Source organism: Arachis hypogaea, chromosome 6, assembly GCF_003086295.3.
Source record: "Arachis hypogaea cultivar Tifrunner chromosome 6, arahy.Tifrunner.gnm2.J5K5, whole genome shotgun sequence".
In the NCBI taxonomy this organism is placed as follows: Eukaryota; Viridiplantae; Streptophyta; class Magnoliopsida; order Fabales; family Fabaceae; genus Arachis; species Arachis hypogaea.
The window spans coordinates 7,377,112-7,400,304 of record NC_092041.1 but is presented as its reverse complement, the minus strand read 5'-3'; the positions used below and the strand labels follow the sequence as shown (position 1 = coordinate 7,400,304).

At 32.6% G+C, this 23,193-nt stretch overlaps 2 protein-coding genes and 1 long non-coding RNA gene across 3 annotated transcripts; all 3 read left to right on the top strand.

The window, feature by feature from the left end:
* The first annotated feature begins 2,549 nt into the window (after positions 1-2,549).
* LOC112695727 (stachyose synthase-like) lies at positions 2,550-6,041 on the top strand. Its single transcript, XM_025748185.3, has 4 exons — positions 2,550-4,377; positions 4,457-4,634; positions 4,707-5,074; positions 5,286-6,041. The coding sequence occupies exons 1-4, from the start codon at positions 2,911-2,913 to the stop codon at positions 5,853-5,855; spliced, it is 2,583 nt and encodes an 860-aa protein (XP_025603970.1). The 5' UTR covers positions 2,550-2,910; the 3' UTR covers positions 5,856-6,041.
* Positions 6,042-8,392: 2,351 nt separating this feature from the next.
* LOC112695732 (uncharacterized) lies at positions 8,393-11,283 on the top strand. Its single transcript, XR_003150512.3, has 4 exons — positions 8,393-9,176; positions 9,661-10,251; positions 10,337-10,884; positions 10,974-11,283. It is a non-coding gene; the product is annotated as an uncharacterized lncRNA (long non-coding RNA).
* An 8,425-nt stretch (positions 11,284-19,708) lies between these two features.
* On the top strand, positions 19,709-21,888 carry LOC112695729 (WRKY transcription factor 71). Its single transcript, XM_025748187.3, has 3 exons — positions 19,709-20,943; positions 21,014-21,160; positions 21,269-21,888. Exons 1-3 carry the CDS (start codon positions 20,561-20,563, stop codon positions 21,627-21,629), a joined length of 891 nt encoding a protein of 296 aa, XP_025603972.1. The 5' UTR covers positions 19,709-20,560; the 3' UTR covers positions 21,630-21,888.
* The last annotated feature ends 1,305 nt before the right edge of the window (positions 21,889-23,193 follow it).

The following is a 23,193-nucleotide window of genomic DNA, read 5'->3' as shown; positions in this document are numbered from 1 at the left end:
CACCGTCCCAAGCGGCGCTTTCTCTGCCTTACTCTCACGTAACTATATATAAAATATTCATTAAATACCTCCATGTGAAAGTAACACAACCACTTCGAATGACAAACTATTTTTTGACAGTGACTCATCCAACAATGACGGCACAACCGTGAAAGAGTGTCAGGGGCATGATTCAAGAGAACTTCAAAAGTTAAAGACTTCAATTTCTTTTCATTTAGCATCCTAAATCTTATTTTTAGATTGAGAGAAACAAAAATGGAGATGAGAAGAAAATGGAAATGAGAAGCATAAGGTTCAGCTATAAGGACTCTATCATCTAATGAGTAAATTGTAAAACTAAAACTAAAGGTGTAAATTAATAAATTATAATATGACCCCTCTTTTTTAATATGCTTACCAATAAACTCCAATAAAAAGTAAAATTTTTATTTGTAGATGTCTTGGCACACCAATAAACCAAACAAATTTTTGGCGTTTCAGTGCTCAAAAGAAATTGGCATACCGAATCCGTGCCCTCTCTCTATCATGTCTACTATCTACTCTTTCACTTTTCATCTTTTAGATAAATTAGATACAAACTTCTTAGTCATCATAGAATTTTTTATAAAAGAAAAAGGAGAAAAGTTGTGTGGCAGGTGTATGATCCAACAGCTTAGCGGAGAGCATGACAAGTGGCGGTGAATGATGTGCTTGTGTTTCTTACTACTTTGGGGGTGTCTTTTGTCTTCTTCTATTAGTTGTTGCAACGACCCTTCCAACTTCCGAGAACAAGTTTCTGGAATCGATCACTTGATTAAAAATTAAGAATTGTATTAATTTCTTCTTCCTTTCTTTCTTCATATATCTAGTCAAATGAATCAATTTCACATGACGTACGTTAAGTGCAATATTTAATTTGTTTGGGAACATTATCCTTCACGAGATTAGGAGAATTATCTTTGTTCTCTTTGATTTACATTTAATTATTATGATGAGTTGATTCAATTCAGATATGATACGATATGATATACCCGTATCCTATATTTATTATAACGATGAATGAAAAGGATTCATGCATGCTGTGACATATAACGAATTGGAAAATTTTTGTCTCTTAAAATAAATTAAAAGTTTAGCTTTATGTTCCTAAACAAATGCAAAATTAGTCTTCATCCAAGTTAATTCAAAAAATCAAATTATCGTGAAGTCGTTAATTTGTTTGTACCTAATCCATGAAGGCGTTGGTTAAAAAGTGATGTAATTAAAGAAGCCAGAAAGTGGTCGTATTTAATATTAGTGACAGTTAAAAGCGGTTGAATAGGAATATTCCGCATGGCTCATAATCTTCAACTGCGCGTGTCAGTGCCACCAGGGCTAGGATATTATTATTATTATTATTATTATTATTATTATTAGGCTCATTTTTTTTTGTTATGAAAATTTCGTTTGTGTTGTGCATGATTATGGGTCCGTGAAGTGCTACACTAATATGTGGGATAATTTTTTTCAGTTTCAGTATGAAGAACTCGAACTATGCGAATTTTTTATATGGAAAAGGTGATAATCAAATCGGATGATCCAATTTGTGTTTTTAAATTTTTTTATTTTGAAAAATAAAAATCGGAAGATTCAGTTTTAACATTAATTTTTTTTTCTAAACCACAAATCGAACAAATTGTTTGTTTAAAAAAACAAAATAATATAAAAAAATCGGAAGCACCGGTTTGTGTAACCCATGACAACGTAAAACACTTCTATTCTCACACCATCATGTGATACACGTCTCTTTCCTACACAAGAAAAAGAATTTACGTTATTATTATCTTCCTATAAAGTTGTACGGTCTATTTAGGTATAGTAGTTTCTTTCAGTTGAGGACTGGGGAAATTTCTCGTTTAACAACACCTGTGAAGTGTGTGTGGTAACGTACGTGGACAGTGTTAGTTTTATGGATAAAACGGTTTTTGATGGTCGGCGTAGCTGTCACCTCAAAAACCTTAACATTGTCATCCCAAAAGTGATGGAGTGTAACTGAAATATCTGAAATCAAAATCAGAAAAAGTGATCTTATCCATCTGGTCGGTATCTTACTTTGGTTTCAACTTCCCAACTTCCACCAACTGTCTCATGCCGACCGTAATCTAAACCTAGTATATTCCCCCCACATACAAACAAGAAAATGAAAATAAAACACACACGCACACAATTCTTTTCTTTTCTTTTTTTTTTTTAATTTGTAGTAATACAATAGTTTTTCTCCTACTGTGTTTTTCCCTCCATATTAGGAATAGGACAATTAAGACATTTCAAAATTGTTAAGAAATCAAATCCATGAAATCTGGCGAATCAAGTTACACTATTCATCATTTAACATATCCGAGCATAAAATATGGAAATCAAATTATTTCTGTGTAACAATTTCTTGTCATTATTTCTTTGAATAAATTGATATCTCAAATAAAAATAAAATAAAATAAAACAACTTGACCTGGCCGAATAGTTGATTCACTTGTCAGTTTAAATATGTGAGAGTTTTGAATTTCACTTTATATATCTAGAACCCATTGAGTAATAATAAACTTTTAAATTGTGCTCAAATTTGCAACAAATTATTTCTTTTCCTTGACAAATGCATCAAGTGAGGGGAAAAAAAAAACAAAAATGAAAGTGGTGAAATCTTTCCTTTGAAAAGCTTATGGCATGATATGATTGTGATTCTAATAATGATTCACTCAAGCTTGCCATAACATAAATATATTCCTACAAATCCTTATTATGTTGGAATATAGAGTGACTATGGTTTCTGTAATTAATTGCAATATTTAATTTGGTTGATCCTCTAATTAAGTATATATATATACAACAGCGTAGTCTAGCATACCATTCTTCACAAACCAATCAAAACCAAATATCAACACCATTTCAATAACAATGGCTCCCCCAAATGAACCAACCTTGAACCCCAGCTACTCATTTGAAAACGTTTTTGATCTCTCTGATGCAAAGTTTTACGTCAAAGGATTCCCACTTCTCACTCAAGTCCCTCACAATGTTTCTTTCACTCCATTCTCTTCAAAATCCCATTCCTCTGATGATGCACCACCTTCACTACTTAACCGTGTTCTTGCTGCTTCTCACAGAGGTGGATTCCTCGGATTCTCACACTCTGAGCCCTCTGATAGGTTGATGAACTCCTTGGGAAGTTTCACTGATAGAAACTTTCTAAGCATATTCAGGTTCAAGACATGGTGGTCAACCCAGTGGGTTGGAACCTCTGGCTCTGATCTTCAGATGGAAACTCAATGGGTTCTGCTTCATGTTCCTGAGCTCAATTCCTATGTTGTCATCATTCCAATCATTGAAGCAAGTTTCAGGTCTGCACTTCACCCTGGCTCTGATGGACACATCATGATTTGTGCAGAGAGTGGTTCTACAAAAGTGAAAGCTTCAAGCTTTGATGCAATTGCTTACATTCACTTTTCTGAGAATCCTTACACTTTGATGAAGGAGGCTTTCTCTGCTCTGAGGGTTCATCTCAACACCTTTAAGCTCTTGGAGGAGAAGAATCTTCCTTCCCTTGTTGACAAGTTTGGTTGGTGCACTTGGGATGCTTTTTACTTAACCGTGCAACCAATTGGTATATGGCATGGTTTGAAGGATTTCGCGGATGCTGGCGTGTCGCCCAGGTTTCTTATTATTGATGATGGATGGCAGAGTATTAATTTAGATGGTGGTGATCCTAAAGAGGATGCAAAAAATCTCATTCTCTGTGGTGATCAAATGAATGCAAGGCTTCATAGGCTTGATGAATGTGGAAAGTTTAGAAGATACAAATCAGGACAATTCTTGGGTCCTAATCCTCCTCCTTTTGATCCGAACAACGCGAAATTGTTGATCGGAAAGGGTATTGAGCTTGAACATTTGAACAGGGATAAGGAAGCTGCAAAGAACACTCAAACCTCTGAATTGGGTCTAATTGAATCCAAGATTCAGACAGTGAAAGGAGAGATTGATGTTCTGTTTGGAGGTGCAGAACAAATTGAAAAGAAAGATTGTGGAAGCTCTTGTTCTTGTAAAGAAGAAGAAGAGTATGGAATGAAGGCTTTCACCAAAGATTTAAGGACTAAGTTTAAAGGTTTGGATAATATTTATGTATGGCATGCACTTTGTGGTGCATGGGGTGGTGTTAGACCAGGAGCCACACACCTTAATTCCAAACTTGTCCCTTGCAAACTCTCACCAGGACTTGATGGAACAATGCATGATCTTGCTGTGGTTAGAATCGTTGAAGGTTCCATTGGTCTTGTTCATCCTGATCATGCCAGTGACTTTTATGATTCCATGCACTCTTATCTTGCTCAATCTGGTGTTACAGGAGTCAAAGTTGATGTTATTCATGTGAGTATAGATAGTACTTATCATACTTTATTCAACCAAGTATTTTGTTGTAAACTAACTTATTTTTCTATAACTTCAGTGTCTTGAATATGTGTCTGATGAATATGGAGGCAGAGTTGAGCTTGCAAAGGCTTATTATGATGGACTGACAAATTCTATGGCCAAGAATTTCAATGGAAGTGGACTCATTGCTAGCATGCAACAGTGCAATGACTTTTTCTTCTTGGGAACAAAGCAAGTTTCCATGGGAAGAGCTGGTAATTAATTCATTAATTAAGCACTGCATGTTTTATTATTATGATAAAACATTGTTTGTTTTTTTTATTCAGGCGATGATTTTTGGTTCCAAGATCCAAATGGTGACCCTATGGGAGTGTTCTGGCTTCAAGGGGTGCACATGATTCATTGTTCATACAACAGCTTATGGATGTCACAAATGATTCTACCAGATTGGGACATGTTTCAATCAAACCATGTTTGTGCCAAATTCCATGCAGCTTCTAGGGCCATTTGTGGTGGTCCAATCTATTTGAGTGACCATGTAGGTTCCCATGACTTTGATCTCATTAAGAAGCTTGTTTTCCCTGATGGCACCATACCCAAGTGTATACACTTCCTTCTTCCTACCAGAGACTGCCTCTTCAAAAACCCTCTCTTTGACCATAAAACTGTCCTCAAAATTTGGAACTTAAACAAGGTATCTAACCGTCTATATTATTATCTCTTTCTAATTCTTTCGAAACCCACGTATATTTGTCTTTATGTTAAGAATCATTAGATGATCTAATATGTTTGACTAATTTATTATCTAACGATTTTTAACTATCAGCTTCGTATAAAAATAACTGCATGTTAGTTGTCACCTTATGGAATACCTTATGATATAAATTTTAATGTTTATGCAACAGTATGGAGGAGTTATTGGTACTTTCAATTGCCAAGGGGCTGGTTGGGATCCTAAAGAGCACAGGTTAAGGGGTTATCCTGAATGTTACAAGCCAATAAATGGTTCAGTTCATGTGAATGAAGTTGAGTGGGATCAGAATGACAAAACTGCCCCCATGGGTGAGGCAGAAGAGTATGTAGTGTACCTTAACCAAGCTCAAGAACTTGCTTTGATGAATCCTAATTCTGAACCAATTGAGTTTACCATCCAACCTTCCAGTTTTGAGCTCTATAGCTTTGTGCCAATAACAAAGGTAGGTGGCACTGGCAGCATCAAATTTGCACCAATTGGACTAACAAATATGCTCAATAATGGAGGTGTAATTCAAGAAGTGGAATATGTTGAGGGTGTTGCTATGCTCAAGGTTAAGGGTGATGGCCAATTTTTGGCTTACTCAAGTGAACCTCCAAAGAAGTTCCAAGTGAATGGTTCTGATGTGGATTTTGAGTGGCTTTCTAATGGCAAATTGATGGTTAACCTTTTATGGATTCAAGAGGATCATGGTGTTTCTGATTTAGCAATCTTTTTTTAGTTTTTATTATATAGGATTGTGAAGTGGAGTTTCTAATTTTCTTATTTTATAGTAATTTTCTGATTTAGCATTTTTAGCTTAGTCTTGAATTCTGGTTTTGCATAATAATCAATATTGTTCATAGTTTGGGATTGGTGTTATATTAAAACTATTCTCTTATAAATTATACTTTCTATTTTTTTATCAGCTTGTTTTCACATTATTTCTGCATTTGTTGTTTTCTTCACATGAATTAAATAGTAAAATTAAACTCAATAAAAATAGTATATTTTACTATTTGATTTAGAAATTCTTTTTGTTAACAGTATATTTTACTATTTTAATATCAAATCTTCAATTAAGGTGCAAGTTAATACTCAAAATGGCCCTTCAAATTTGGATAAAGACTCAATTTGACCCCCGAAATTTTAATTGACTCAATTTGAACCCCCAAATTTGAATAAGTGACTCACGTTAGCCCTTCTGTTAATCTCCGTTAATGGCACGCTTACCTGGAACGTTAAGTGACACGTGGGCTTGACGGTGGGCTTATTAAACGATGTCGTTTTCTCCTTGGCGGGTAATCTCTCCTCAAACGACAGCGTTTTCCATGCTAAGGTTAAAATTCAACAACACCAATGATCAAACCAGTCAATACACGGAAACTCTTCTTCTTCTTCTTCATTCTCTCACATGCAACATACTGTGGAAGATCAATGTCGCTGCTAGTGTAGGGTTCTCATTTTGTCACACGCGTTCTCGTTTGCTAGCACGAGAAAGAAGAAGCTGCGAACCACTGTTTCTCCAAAGAAGGTTAGTAATGCAAGCATTCTATATTTGGGTTCAATGTTATGTTTTCTGTCTTCTCTTAGTTGGGGTTTACAGGCCATTAATTTGTGCTCTATTTGATACTCAAATGGATTGGGTTCATTGTGAAAGAAGATAGTTTTAGTTATTGATCCTCTTCTGTTAGGGTTTTTTTTTTTCTTTTAAAAGACTAATTATGATTAACGTTAACTATGTTACAGAGAAGAAAGGATATATAAATTAGAGATGAATCATTTTTAGAAGAGTTAAATCATTTGTTTCTGACATATTTATACTAAACATGCTAGTAAGGAGAGTTATGAGTACTGGCACTTAGTGTTAAAATTATGTACTATAGAGTACATATAGAGTACAAATTCAACTTGTTTTAATTTGAGATGTTTAGTTTTACTGTTAGCATTTTACTTCAACGCTTCTAAACGATTCAATAGCTGAGTTATTTTTGAAAATATAAAATGAAAAATTCATGAATGAGTAAATAGATTATGCTTGTCAATGTGATAATGCAGAGCTGTTAATTATGGACAACACAAAATTGTGTAGCTGTTGTTACACGGATAAATTTTATATATGAATTTTTATATTTCTGTTCTGAAAAAATATTGATTGGCATGTTAATGTAGAATCATCTGATGCATGATATGAAAGGGCTTGGATGTTGAAGTTAATTTGTTAATTGTTTGAATTATATTTGTAGATGGGTGATTTGATAACCATTGTCTATCATCATGGAGGCAGCTTTGTTACAAAGAATGATGGCAGTGTAGTTTACGAAACAGCCAATACGGATGAATTAACTGAACTAGATGAAGATAGATTGGATGTATTTTCACTGAGGGATTACTACAAGGAGCTCGGTTATGCTGACATTATTGAATGTTGGTGGCTTATTCCTGGGAGACCTTTAAAGAATGGAGAGCACTTTTACATGACAAAGAATTGTTAGAGATGTGCTATCTTGCAAAAATGAACCAAGGAAGAGTCCACTTATATTTTGAGCATGGAGTTTCCCAACCTCATGATAATGAAGTACCTGAGTTAATAGAGTTTACTACCATTACTCCTGAAGAAGACAAGGATGCACCTATCACCAAACCAAATCCAATAGGAAGCTCAAATGATGTCTCAACTACAAAGTGCAATGAAGAACCAGCAGTCCAGACCCAACCTGAAGTACTAGTTCAGGACCAAGAAGATCCACCAGCTCAGGCCCAACATGAGTCACCAACTCAGGCCCAACCCAAATCACCAACTCAGGCCCAACCCAAGCCCACCTCAACCAAATCCACCACCACCAACATCAAACCCAAACTTAAGGCAAAACCCAAACCCAAACCCAAACCCAAACTCACTACATCCAACACTGCCAAGACCAACCACACATCATCTAAATCTGCAAGCAAACACAAACCCAAGAACAAACCCTCATCATCTAAAGTCACAATCACTAAGCCTACAAACAAGCCTAAACCAAAATCCACTTCAGTGAATTTTGCCAAGACCAAACCTATTACTAGATCGTCTGCTAGATCAGCAAGTAAAATAGTGGAAAGTCAGGATGGTGGAGACCGAACCAGCAGTAGTAGCGACTCATATGACTCTATAGAAGACAGCCTATATAGGCCTGACCCATTTGAAAGCTCAAGTGACTCTGATATTGATGGTGGAATTTCTGAAGCAAGGAAGAGGGACTTGAAGTTTAAGCATGCACCGGGGTCTGCTTGAAAAAAGGGGAAAGAAAAAGTGTTAGTGGAAGATGAAGGAATTGTAGTAGAGAATTCTGATGAGGAGCTGGACTGGTTACAAGTGTTAGGGAAGAACCATGGTTCACATTATGATGCTTATGACCCAATACATGATGAATCTGATGGAAAAGACTCTTGGCAATCGGAAGAGTTAAAAACCCCCCAGATACTGAAGATGAACTTAGTGACGAAGAAAGTGATGACATGTTTCCTGTATTCTCACAAGGTGCTCGGTTTGGACAGCTGATACTCCAAGTTGGAATGAAATTTAACACTAAACAAGAATTTATGGAAGCTGTGAGGGACTTTACCATTCAAGAGGGGAGGCAAATAAAATTTAGAAGAAATGAAAGCTACAGGGTGAGGGCAGTTTGCAAGTGGAAGAATGAAGAAGTTAAATGTCCATGGGTTGCATATGCATCTAAGGACTATGAGGAGACATGCTGGCAGTTAAAGACGTTCAATAATGAGCATGTATGTCCTAGGATGAACAAAAACAGGACAGCAAATAGGAAGTGGCTTGCTCAGAACTTAGTCAAGAAGTTAAGGAAATACCCTAACTTGAAGCATTGTGAGGCAGCAGCTTATTTCAAGAGGAGATGTGACCTGTATTTGAACAAGTCCTCCTTAACTAGAGCTTTAACAGATTGCTTGGGCGATTGTAGATGTCGAGAATAAGGAGAACTGGAGGTGGTTTCTAGAATTACTTCTTGAAGACCTTGGTGAATATGAACAAGATAAACGGAACTTTATATCGGACATGCAAAAGGTAATCTAAACTTGAGCTTTATACAAATTGTTTACAAATTTAATTTATTTTAATTATGTACTGTAGATTACTTAAGAGTTATAATTACACTATTATTTTTAACTTGTTCTAATTAAGAGTTTGATATTCATATATACTATTATATTCAAAATTAAATGTGACTTATTAACATATCATAAGCACCTGCTCTCCTCCAAAAAATACTTGTACTTATTTGAAAGCATATATGTTATAGAGTACATAAAGAGTACAAATTCAACTTGTTTCAATTTGAAATGTTTAGTTTTATTGTTACCATTCTACTAATTACACACATTATCATAGACCTGGAATACATAGAACATAGAACATGCAATCTTTTATTTTATCAGGGTTCAATAATAGTTCATTAAAATTATTTCAAGGGTCAATTTGAGTTCATTAAAGTTATTTTAGGGGCCAATATAAGGCACGAAAATTAAATTGTTCTTACTATTTGGTTTAGGGGTTGATACCAGCGGTCAATGAATTGTTGCCTACGGTTCACCACAGGTTTTGCGTATGGCATTTATGGAAAAATTTCAATAAACAATGGAAGGAGTTGGAGTTGAGAGGAATGTTGTGGGATTGTGCCAGGGAAACTACTCGCCATGGGTTTGAACAGAAGATGCTTAGGCTAAAGAGGAGAAATGAAGAAGCATGGCATACTTGAACAAGTGGCCTAAAGAGTCATGGACAAGAGCATTTTTCAGTCATGGACCAAAGATGGACAACATTTGTAACAACGGCTGTGAGGTATTTAACTCAAGAATTAAGGAGTTCAGAGCAAAGCCAATTATAACACTACTAGAGGAGGTTCGGATGTTTGCAATGAGGTCAATTGCCAAAAATAAAGTCAAATTATCTCACCATATTGGCAAGCTACCCCCAATCCAACAAAGTCGGCTACAGAAGATTAGAAAAGACTCGCAAAAATGGACACCTATATGGTGTGGAGATGATGGCTACCAAAGGTTTGAAATTCACGGCTGGCCTACTAACATGGCAGTTGATTTAAGCAAAAGCATCTGCACTTGTAGATTCTGGCAGATAACAGGTCCAATTTGATATCTTAATTAACATTTTTAATGTATGGCATTTAAGAGTTATATATCATGACTAATTAAGATTTGAATCTGTAGGCATGCCGTGTGTCCATGCATGTGCAGCAATTTCAAGGATAAATAAAAATCCTGAAGACTTTTGTCATCATTGATTGACTATGGAGGCATATAGGGCTACATACATGCATTCCCTAAATCCAATACCGGGTGAGAAACTGTGGAAAAAATCTGAATACAACAGACCTCAAGCACCTAAAACTAGGAGAAGGCCAAGAAACTTTAAGAAGAAAAGGAGAAAGGACGCTGATGAGGAGCCTTCGAGCAGTAAGAAGTCTAAAACTGCAATAAAGTTAAAGAGAATCTACAAAGAATTTACTTGTACCTACTGCGGTGTTAAAGGACACACTAAAAGAAGTTGTGCTCATAGAAAAGCTGATGATATTGCAAGTGCTCTTGCTGTTGCAGCAGCAGCTGTTGTAGCTAAATCCAAATCCCAAGATGGAGCTAGTGCAAATGCACCCGATGATGCTGCGACAACTGCTGGTATACAAACTGTGGATGCTCCATAGGTTTCGGAGATTGACATCACCCAACCCACTGTTTCACAGCCACAAATTATAGAGCAGGTACCAATATATAACACATTAATTAATTATATTTAGAAAAATTTCATGTGTTTATTCATCATCTATGAAATATTTCTAATTACATGTAGGTGCCTCCACCTCCACCTCCACTCACAAGGCCGGATAAGCTGTCGCATAAAAGAAGAGCAACTCCCAGTGTGGACCCAATGCAAGGAGCTAGTTCTGGGACAGCGTCAAAGTTTACTGAATTTATGAAATTTGTCCCCACTCCGGGTTTCAAAGTACCAAGGAAGAAATAGACTTTAAATTATGTTGTCTTTTGTGGATGAATTGATAAATGTAATCCAAAGTGTATGTTTTGAGGTTATTTTGTGGTTATTTTGTAACTAAAATTTACATCAGTGGTTTATGCCTTTTGTCATGTCTTGTATAGGGCTTTGTTTTGGAACCTTTTAAATAGCCCTTTTGTTTTGTGACTATAATGATGACATTCTAGATATCACTATTGGTTTATCATGTGTTACAATGGTCATTGGCATGACTATGGTTGATTTATGAAATCAGATTTAAGGTTTATTATTATAACTTATTTTGCAATTTAGAGATTTGGTAGATAAATTACAAGTTAGTTTATTATTGATATTTGCAGATTTGTAATCAATCTCTTGTTTATTCTTACCATTTTCTTTTTACAGGTTTAGTCACAAATTTTAATTTACAGAATCATACCTATTTGTAATATCCTTACTGAATTTGTAGGTTTAGTCAAAACTTACAATTTACAAAACAGATTTGTATTGAAAAAAACATAATTGTAGTGACATTAATTCAATTTTATTCATCACTTTCTTACACCCAAGGCATAGCCAATGGCTACAACTACAAACAAAACAAGAAAAAAACTCAAAATACTATTCCATATTTTTAAATTCCTAATTTCAGCTTCTATTGCACTAATCTTCCAACCCACGTTCATCTTCCAATACTCAATGCTATTTTCAGTTTCATGTCTTCCAATCATGTCTTCTTCTTCCACGCCATTTGCCCACACAAAAAGTTCACACCATCTATTTCCAGATGACTATCACAACAAGAACCACAAAATAAATTATGCATGTATTACAAAAAGAATATGTAAATTCAAGAAGGAAGCAATTCAAGAACTCACATTATAATTTGGACATCCAAAAAATGGTCTTTCTGGATTTGCTTCTGTTCCAGACCAACGAAGAACAGGACGCATTCCACAACCACACCAGTGTGGAACCTTTCCAGATCTAACTCGATTTGGATTCCTTTCCAAACTTCCATGTGAATGAGATCTGTTGCAGCTTCCGGAACCTTGGCTGGTGCTCCTCATCATCTTCTTCAACACCCAAACAACGATATCAATTTGGGAATTTGGCACTTGTTAGGGTTTTATATTCATTAAAATAGGGGCTAAATTGAGTCTAAAAAAATTTTTCCTACGTCATCAACGTTTAATAAGGCCACCTGTCAAGCCCACGTGTCACTTAACGTTCCAGGTAAGCGTGCCGTTAACGGAGATTAACAGAAGGGCTAACGTGAGTCACTTATTTAAATTTGGGGGTTCAAATTGAGTCAATTAAAATTTCGGGAGTCAAATTGAGTCTGTATCCAAATTTGAGGGGCCATTTTGAGTATTAACTCATTAAGGTGCACATACTTTTTCCTTTTATTTCCTCCTTATAATATCTCCTCCTAATTCAACTCACTGGTACCTATAAGTAGCCAGAATATATTTTGATTACAAATTTACAATGCATATGAATATGATTACAATGCATGTCAATACTTTGATTTTTCTTAATCAACTTATTTAGAAAAATGGTAAAATATATTTTTTATTCTTAAAATTTGTTAAAAATTTTAAAAATATCTCTAAGTTTTATTTTGTTCCAAAAGTTTTCGACTTACATCAAATATACTGTTAGTAACTAATTTTTTTAAAAAAGATCAATTTAACAACAATTTCACAAACACAACCTTCAACACAAGCAAATTTGACATACTTGTCATGCGTTATTCTAAATTTTCTGAAAATTTTGCGATATATTTAATGCAAATAAAAAAATTTAAGAACAAAATTAAAATAAAATAAAATTTAGATATATTTTTAAAATTTTTGAAAAATTTTATGGATAAAAAATTATGCTTTATTCTTTTTTTTTATTTTTCACGGTATCCCCAAATGATATTTTGTCCGTTTTGGGCTGAACGTATAAGTGTTTGTAGTCTAGTTCTTGTTGGGCTTCTCTTATTAATCGAAAAACTGTCTTTAGGATCACGGTTTGTTTTTTGGTCTTTTATACACACAAGATTCACAACTCACTCACGCACGCACTATACTACACTACATGAGTTCTTTTTTCCACCGGAGGGATTTGAACCTCGATGTAGTTGTTTGGGAGGCATATAAGATGCCACTTAGACCAAGCCTCCAACCACTCTTTAGTGAAGTATCCTCGAGTAAATAATGGGCCTTTACTTGTGGTATTGTTTGGTAACCCAAAATGAAATCAGCATTCTCGGCCGAAGATTAAAATGTGCCGAAAACAAAGTTATGATGTGAGTAGATCACAGGACCCCTCTCTTTTTTCATGATGAGAGTTAGTATTTTCCAAGAAATTGTTGTGGAAAAAGATTTGGAGTAAATAAGAATTTCTGTTATCTAATGACAAATTGGTCATCATTTTTCATTTCAAGTGGGACTCACAACAGACTAACGGAATGATGCACCTTTAATGCCCAATAATGAGTCATACCTTGTCAAATTGTATTTGCCATCATTTCATTGCTAGTAGTTAAAACAAAATCAGAAATATTTTAGTAAACTAGAAAACCTAGTATAATATATACTTTATCACACAGGCAATATATTAATATTAACGATCTCTACATTCCATTTATCCTTTATGATTAATGTTCTTTTTAGCATATTATTACGCCAATATATACTATATTAGAATATCATCTGAAAATTTATAAAATGTACTCCAGGAACATGTGGGATCTCTCATATCCCTGACGAAAATATATTTACCGTGGGATCTCTCATATCATTGAAGATATTTAATCATCAGATTTTGAATTAATCTAAACCGGCTTAATTGATTCAAATATTGTTGACTAGACTACACGCAAATAAATATGGATAACCACGTGATTAAACTTCAATTATATATAGTAACTTCCCATATAGTTAATTAGCGCATATGAGTAGAAAATATAAAAATATTATCTCCAAGGGAAAAGAAGACACTGAAGGTATCGGTGGTGGGGTTTGCTGATTCGATTCCAAATATATACTCTCAATATAAAAAAGATATCATAACGAACATGTAGTATTTATTTAGGGTAAAAATTTTCGGAACCTTGTCTCTTTCTATTTGACTCCCACCACGGTGTCACCATTTGCAGACAAATATACAAATATATAAGGCAATTATTTTCATGAAAATATCAAAAATATCTTTTTATAATGATCTTTATTTAAAAAGTATAATTTATTTGTTTAGTAATATTTTGAATAAAGGTAATACTTTTATTTTAAATAAAAATTAAGTTCTACAATCTATTATTCAATTATTCAATAATCAAAATAAAATATTTTCACATGATGATAACAAATTAACAATCATAAAATTTTCATTAGAATAGCCACCAATATATAAATCATTATCCTATTTATTATAGGTTGCTCTGTATGTGTATGTGTGGTTTAGAATTTGAACACACATGCAGAACAAAGCCAAAACCAAATTCAAATGCTTTCTATTTTTTACTGTTGGTTTTGAATATTCATTTAGTGGCCAATTGGATGAGTTGAGATTATTATTATTATTATTAACAAATTACAATTACTAGTTAGTGCTAAGAAGTAAGAAGGAAGAAGCCAAAGGGAACCTTCTCTTTAGAGCAATCACGAGTTTGATTTACACTAAATGCGTAACTTCTTTTTCCTTAAATTACGTCAAATTCTAGAAGGTTTGATCTACTCTTAGTTCTCACATATTGAGAGAGAGAGGATTACGTTAACCAATTTACTTCATTGCATGAGTTAAATTCTAAAGTGATTCTCGAAAAATTTTTAAGATTTCAATTCCTTCATAAAAATTCTTAAAGTTAAAAAAAGTTGTATCGCTTTTTTTTTTTTTCGAGTTAATCATCACAATTTGAGTTATTTGACACATTTTTTTATGATATTTTAGTTTTGACGTTAAATATTTAAAAGGACATTATTTAATTTTAATGAATCACAAAATATCTTATATCCTAAAAAAATTTATGACCATTAGAATTAACACGGGGAGTACTAAGTAAATAATGACCATCTTGAATAACATAAACAATCACCAATTAAATAAAAACACACTATACTTTTAAATTAACTATTTAAATTTTAATATTAAAATAATCATTTATACACTTAATAATTGTTTACATTGTTTAATATTTTCATTGTTTATCTATACTTTTTCATTATACAATATCATTTTATCAAGTATATATATAGTGTCAAAATTAAAGTGACACTAATTTGTCTAATAATGGAATATGAAAAGGAGATATTAGGTCATTTAAAATGTGAGGAGCAATTTGATAAAAAAAAAAAAAAAACGAGAAATTAATATAGTATAATTTTTTAAATTTCGATGAAATTTAGGTGTAATTAAAATCTCGTGGACTTTTTCGATATAAATAATAATTAATTTCAAGCACTACTTTGATTTTTTTTTTTAAATTAAGTGATGAGAATGATAAGTTCATTATGCTTGTGGGTCAACTGTGATTAAATTTAGCGGTAAGGTAGTGGGGTAAGAAAAATAAATAATGGAATCATGAAAACTAAGCAATCATGAATTATATGTAACAATTTTACTATATCATTATAATTTTCAGCTCATGACCCAGCAATAATGGAGATAGATGTCACTAATAATAACTAAACTTAGCTGTCCATTTGTGATTTCTCTTCTCTATTTTAAATTAAACTAATTTGTTTTTTTTTATTATTATTAGTTTATTACCAACACTAACTAGTTGTTAGGTAGTGATAGGAGGGATTTATGATCAAGTAGGTCGTTTTGTGTGTTTGATATGATGCTAATGTGTAGGTTTTATTTAATCAAAGCAGGTAGTAACAGACCCGGAAACGAAAAAAGAAATTAAAATATTCACTGGTACACTAAGATATATACTACTTTCAAATTATTGTCTCATGATGGATAATAATAGTGGAAATAAGGCGGTAGCGAGACAACAAAAATTGACACAAAAAGATTAGTGTGATTCAATTTAATGATAATATAAAGACAATAAATAAAAATTTTATTATAAAACATAATATATAAAATATGTGATAATTTTATTTAAATTAAAATTTTTAATGAGATATTAAAATGATGATCAATAATACACTCAAACTGCAAATATACTCAAATACCTTGCAATATCAAATCAAATAATATATATTTTTAACAGAAATAAACAAAAATAATATACATCTCACCAATACAAAAAAAATATAAAAATTTAACACAAATTTTCTATAACAAAAATAAAAACAAACAACTTAATATAAAATATAAAAATACACAAAAAAATTAGTTAACATGTGTTTTGTAGACACATGATAAAATTATTATTAATAAAATATTTTAATTATTTTTTTAATAAATATAAAATAAATATATTGAAAATTTAATTTTTTTATATTTTTAATAAAAACTTTTAAAATTTATAGTTTTAACATATGCACTAAGGATACCTATGAAGCACAGATACTTTGTCGAATTGCCATGTTTTCGTGCTAGACACATTTTAGATATGACATTAATTGACATTCATTCAACATGCGTGTTTGTTGTGTTTAACTATATCTTAATAAAAATAAAAAAAGATTTTGTCAGACACGTTTGGACACACCTAAATACAATTTTGTGTAACATATTAAGCTTTATTCTTAATATGTATTTTCGAAATGAGTTTTAAAATAATATATATTAATATTTATTAAAACAAAACATATTTTAAATATTTTATATAATTAAAAAAAGACATTAAAAATAATTACAAAATTAATTTATATTTTAATATTAATAAATATCAAAATATTATTATAATTTATCTAAAAAATACTTTATATTTTTTATATATATATACCGTGTTTTCGTATTTTATAAAATTTTAAAATTCGTATATTTATATATTCCATATCATATCCTGTATCTATGTTAGTATTCGTACACCATAAAAAAAAATACTAAATCCTATCCAAAATAATTATGTACACATTTAAAGATCAAAAATTTTAAACAAGTGTTAATTAACTAAGATACCTTTGATTAGTATTTATATTTTTATTTTTATTTTTTTAATAAAATTTAAAAAAGAAAAAATATTGAAAATAAAAACTAGATTTAAGATATGGATTAAAATAGTTTTGACCGAGGGCGTAGGTATGGGATGAGTGGCGTGGACTAATGACGCTGGTCAATTCTTTGGATCTGGGACCGATAAGACGATGACGTTTGGCAAAAAGACAAATCAAGATTTTCTTATCATTCTCTGTAATTTTGTCCCTTCCTTCCTTTATTTAGGTAAGCTATTTTTGGCCCTTCTTCAGCAACCCAAACGTATCCGAGAAGTAACCTCCACCCAAATTAAAATACTCTTCAATCAACATAATATAATAGGGTATTCAATTTCAATGAATCGGCTTCTAGATGATTATATATTATATGGAGTCAATGAGACATGAGAAATAGTATTGTTAGTGAATAGTGACTGACTCCATATCTATCCTAACTTATGAATCATCCTAACGGCACGGCCCATATCCTATGCAAAGATGCCCTTTTCGTCTTATTCTTTTATATTTTAATCTAATATTAAATATGTAAAATTATAGAAAATATGATATTAGGTGAGTATAAAATTAGTACATGTAACATTCCTCGAAGTAAAATTGAAAAAGAAGGGAGTTGTGAATATAAAATTAAAAATACATTTTTAAAAGAAAATTGTTGAAATTGGCTGATGTTTGCATATAGAATGGTGTTTCTCATAGTAGTGGGATTGTATATAACAAAATTAATAAGAATACATGCTGTTTATTTTCTTGCACTACAAAACAAAAAAATGAATGTACGAATGATTTCTCTTCCAGTAAATTGATTTATTAAAGGACGGTATAAAATCTCACTGTATACAAAATACGTACACCCACTGCATTATATGTGGTGGGTGAAATTAGGCAACCCCCCTCCCTCTTCTTCTCCTATGCAGAGAGCCCTGCACCATCTCTGCAGTAGGCTTGTAACCCCTTAATTAAGTTACATTTATTAATTTTGCTTCTGTCATTGTCATTGTCAACTTCACTTCAATATATATGTTTAATAATTTCACTCTTAATTCAATAAAATTTTGTTATAAATATGTAACATAAGTACTTATTATAATTTTTAAAGATCGATTCTTATGTTCATTATTAGTGTAAGACCGATCTTGGTAGAATTAAATTTGTACATAATTTACATTGAAAGAATCCTAAGATATGTTATATACTTTATGATTAATATAATAGGATATTGACTGATGAATGTACCTACATTTTTTCATTCACTAGAAAAGAAATGTGTAACATGTCATAAATAATGTATATATATAGATAGAGATGAACTAACATAGATATATACATGTAAGGTGGGACCAAAGGAGTGAAAGAAATTGAAAGAGTGGGGAAGCAAACAGCGTGGGTAGTGGCTATATTTGCGGGTTTACATAGCCATATATAGGTGAGGGGCCCAACCCTTAAAGGAGTCCCCCCAGGCCCCCAAAAGTACTCCCTCTTATCACAAAATTAAATTAATTTTTTATAATTAAGTTGGTTGGTATAATAGTTAATTTATTATTTATTATTTTATTTAAATAAATTAGTTATTGGTCTGTCAGAATAAAAAGAAAAAATTAATTTTCATATGTTGCTTAATCTTAATTTTTGTATATATATTTTTGTCAAGTAGTTTAATCATAATTTTTAATTATTAATTTCTATAATAATAATCTATTATCTATGTAAAGAAAAATGATGTATGTTAGTATGTATGCGTGCTGGCCTGGAAGAAAGCAAGAAACATGAGAAATGTATATTGTAAAGAAGGAATGACATGATTAATTACCGGAAAAAAGAAAAAAAGAGAGAAATTATTGAAGCATGCTAGGTATAATAGAGTAATAGCAGCTAGGAACAAAGTATATAGTTACACGAAACCGTAGTCGACATATAATGTATCTCGTGGCACAGTTAAAGCCACACGTGCATGAACTTTTCCCGTTCTTCTTCTATCTAACATAGAATGATAATAAGATCACGAAAAGATCTCAGCAGATTGCAACGTATTTTGTTGTTTGTAATTATCCTTTTCTTTCTTTATTTACTTTGTTGCCTGCTGCTTTTAGGTTTTAATCACCTCACTCATCAGTGATTAAGGTGATTGTTACACTTTATTTCAAATGTATTAAGAAGGTTCCATGTATTAATGTGAATGCTTGCTTGTGTGAGAGCGCAATTCAAAGAATATAGAAAAGGTAGTGTACAATTTTGTCTCTAAATATATTTTATTATTTTCAAGACTTTTATTTTTTATATTATTATTTTCAAGACTTAAATAAATCTAAAGATCTCTTAATGAAATTATAAATTACTTATCTTTTCAATTAATTTGATTTTTATTACTTTTATATATATTTAACAAATAAAACAGTGAATTAATAAACACGTATTGGTATACTAATATGTATAAAGAAAAATGTTAAAACGAATAATATTGATTTAAATATAAGACAAAAAACATATAACCTAAAATTCATCATATAGATATACATTGAAAAAGCAGACTAGTCGCCGTCCACCGACTATAAACGTCCACATGAATATATTTTAAAGTTAATTTAGATATTAACCCTATATTTATCCATTGAATGTTATTAATGAAAAACTATGGATCTAATGAGGTGCTAAAAGAAGTAAATTAATTAAAACATGTGTTTGACTAAGCAAGAAGATGTATGTTAGATGTAACATCAGAATAAACCTAACAGCCTCCCTGTGATTTGGTCGGTTTAATTTGCATCCAACAACTAAGACTAGATGAATTAATATGCGGCTAAGTGAGGCTTCAAAAATATTCTCGTGTATAATGTAATTTGTTCTTGAACCCTCGCTTTGGTATAAATTCTGAGATAAACAGAAAACGAATAAAATGGATTTATACGATATGATAGTGATGTTGTCGTCCTAATTTGCTGGTTATAACATTAAAAGAGTAATCAAATAGAGAAAGAGAGAATCCCGTTCACACACAGATGAAGGTGGTCAAAGGAGTAGCTAGCTAGGTATACGTATGAAGGCGTAAGCGTCTACAGTACACATACATTGATACAACCTGTTCGGAGTTGTCCGTACTGAAGAATTACCGGCAAGTGCCGGTGATGAAGCCTTCTTCTTCATCTTCTTTTTGTTGCTTTTTCACATTCACCAGTCACCACTACTATTACTACTATACATACAAGTTCTCATTTCCACTTTCTAGTTTTAGTTAGTTTAATTTCTATTCCCCTTCCTTCTCCAAAACACTTTCTTCTTCCTTCTTCCAAAACCCAAAATAAATGATGCAGTAGGAATTAATAGATGGAGAAGAAGGAGATAATGATGAGTGTGAAGATGGAAGATGCATCATCACTATTCAGCAATAACATTCCATTATGGAGCGTGTTTGATTTGTGTCAAGAAACAGAGGAGAAGGGTTCTTTAGGGTTTATGGATCTACTCGGTGTGCATCAAGACTACTACAACGGTGGTGGTGGTGGTGGTGCTCCTCTGCTTGCTGATAATAATTCTCCATCTCAGGTAACTGTGAAAGAGTGTCCTTCAAATTCAGAGACTACTCAACAGCAACCTCCTACTACTCCAAAGTCTTCAACTACTACTTCAGCATCACCTCTTTCATCATCCGTGTCCACCACTACTACTGTGGACCAAGCTGCACCGTCATCTCAACACGCCGACAAAGTGTATGTGATAATGCCTTAGAAGAAATTAATTAATAAAATAGGAGGGGCTAATTGGGAATTTTTGTGGTAGGTTGAAGGCGAAGAAGACAAATGGGAAGAAAAGAGAGAGGGAAGCTCGATACGCGTTCATGACAAAAAGCGAGGTGGATCATCTCGAAGACGGTTACAGATGGAGAAAGTACGGCCAAAAAGCTGTCAAAAACAGCCCCTTTCCAAGGTATATAATATAACTATATATTATATCATCATGCCTTTAATTTTTACTAATTCATAACATAATATACATGGTTCATGGTCATATTTATATAAATATATGTATATATAGGAGCTATTATCGTTGCACCAGTGGATCATGTAATGTGAAGAAGCGTGTGGAAAGGTCTTTCACTGATCCAACAATTGTGGTCACAACATATGAAGGTCAACACACACATCCAAGTCCACTTCTAATGCCTCGCTCTTCATCATCATCATCATCAATGCCTCAAACCTACTTCTCCCACCAACACTATCTACACCCACATCATCAACAACTCTTATTTAATACATTCCCTTCTCTTGATTTTCCTCCTCCTCCTCCTCCTTCTTCATCTCAGGACACCACCAATAACAATGCATTATTTCCTCTAAGCGACCATGGCCTTCTTCAAGATGTTCTTCCTTCACACATGTTCAAGCAAGAGTAGATAAACATAGATATAGACATGTGATTTATTGCTTGGTTTATTTATGCGATGCTGACTTAGGAAGCTCCATTGGTAGTAGTAGTGGTAGTATATCTTAGTTTCCTTCTCATCACTCATGATCGATGATCATCATATATACCTGTGAGGTTCCTACTTCATTTATCTATTTTTGCACATATAGACCTTAATTATCATCATAGTTAAAGTTTATTTAATATTATTTTTAGAGAAATTGGATACTCTGAACTTGAAATTACTTGTTACATTGTCATTGCCACATAAAACAACAAAGTTTCCGTTGGAGGATTGGAGTGTCTGAGAATGATTAAAAAATAGTACGAGTACTGGTACTAAATCCTATTGTGAATCTTCTAGTTTCTGACTCCTCGTTTGTCTTGTATAATTGTTTCTTTTTATTGAAGGAATGTGCATTAGTTTCACTGAGGCATAACAGGAAAGAGGGTTAGGTCTAGGTTTTTAAAGGGTAACTACAATTGGTGTGTGAGTTTTGCTTTTTTTCTTCTGTACCGGGAATCAACGGGTAAAGAATTATAGGGAAATGTGCTTCTATTTTTCTTATGTTTGAAGGATCCGGTGGTGAAAGTTGTGCCCCAAAAAGGTCAATGAGGTAATTAAATGGTGGAGTAATTCAACCATTAACAATCCATTTTAAGATCCTTGAGTTAATGCCTCTTTTTGTCCTACATACGATGCAATCCCCTAGTGGATTTGATTCATTAAAAAGCGGTGACAGCAGGCAATTCAAATAAGAAAAGTTAACACAAAGGAGAAAAACTTCGAAACGGTACCTTTGGATTTGGAGCGTGATAGCTAGTCCCCATAGTGGAATGCATCTTCATCTTTGATAACGACTCCTCTTTAAGAGACACTAATTATAATTATAATTAAACTACTCGCTATAATATTATGATACAAATTTAGTAATTTACAAGCAGTTATTTACATTACCTGAATTACGTCTAATATTAATACCCGTTTATTAGTACTATTTCTTCTGAGAAATTATTAGGTGCACATATTATATATATTCATACCATTTATTATTGATAATTTCACCCAAAATCCACCATTATTTCGTATGTCTAAGTTTACTAGTGACATGAATATAATCCTTTTTAAACACCTAATGATTCATCGTTTAGTTAAGACAGGCAGATTTGAGCAGGTGAGAGTCTCATCTGTGAGAGAATAATTGAAAAGAAAGTTAGATAAGTACACAGAGTTTGTACGCCACCACCAATTCATTGGTGGTGTGGGGCCCTGCTTTTCAAATTATACGCTCTATACATTGCACCGAATTAAAGTTTTCAAATTGGCATAGAGCAGGGAATAAATTAACAAATTCCATTATACTCTTACGCCTGAATTGTTCAATCCCCCAATAGTGATGCCAATAAAATTTACTTAAACACAGTTGACTTGTTCAAACACATCAAACTTTTGGTGGGTGGTAAAAAAAATTGACTACTTTCATAAAAATATTTTCATAGATTATAACCTTCTAATAATTTATAATACTATTTTTATATGAAATATTTTCATA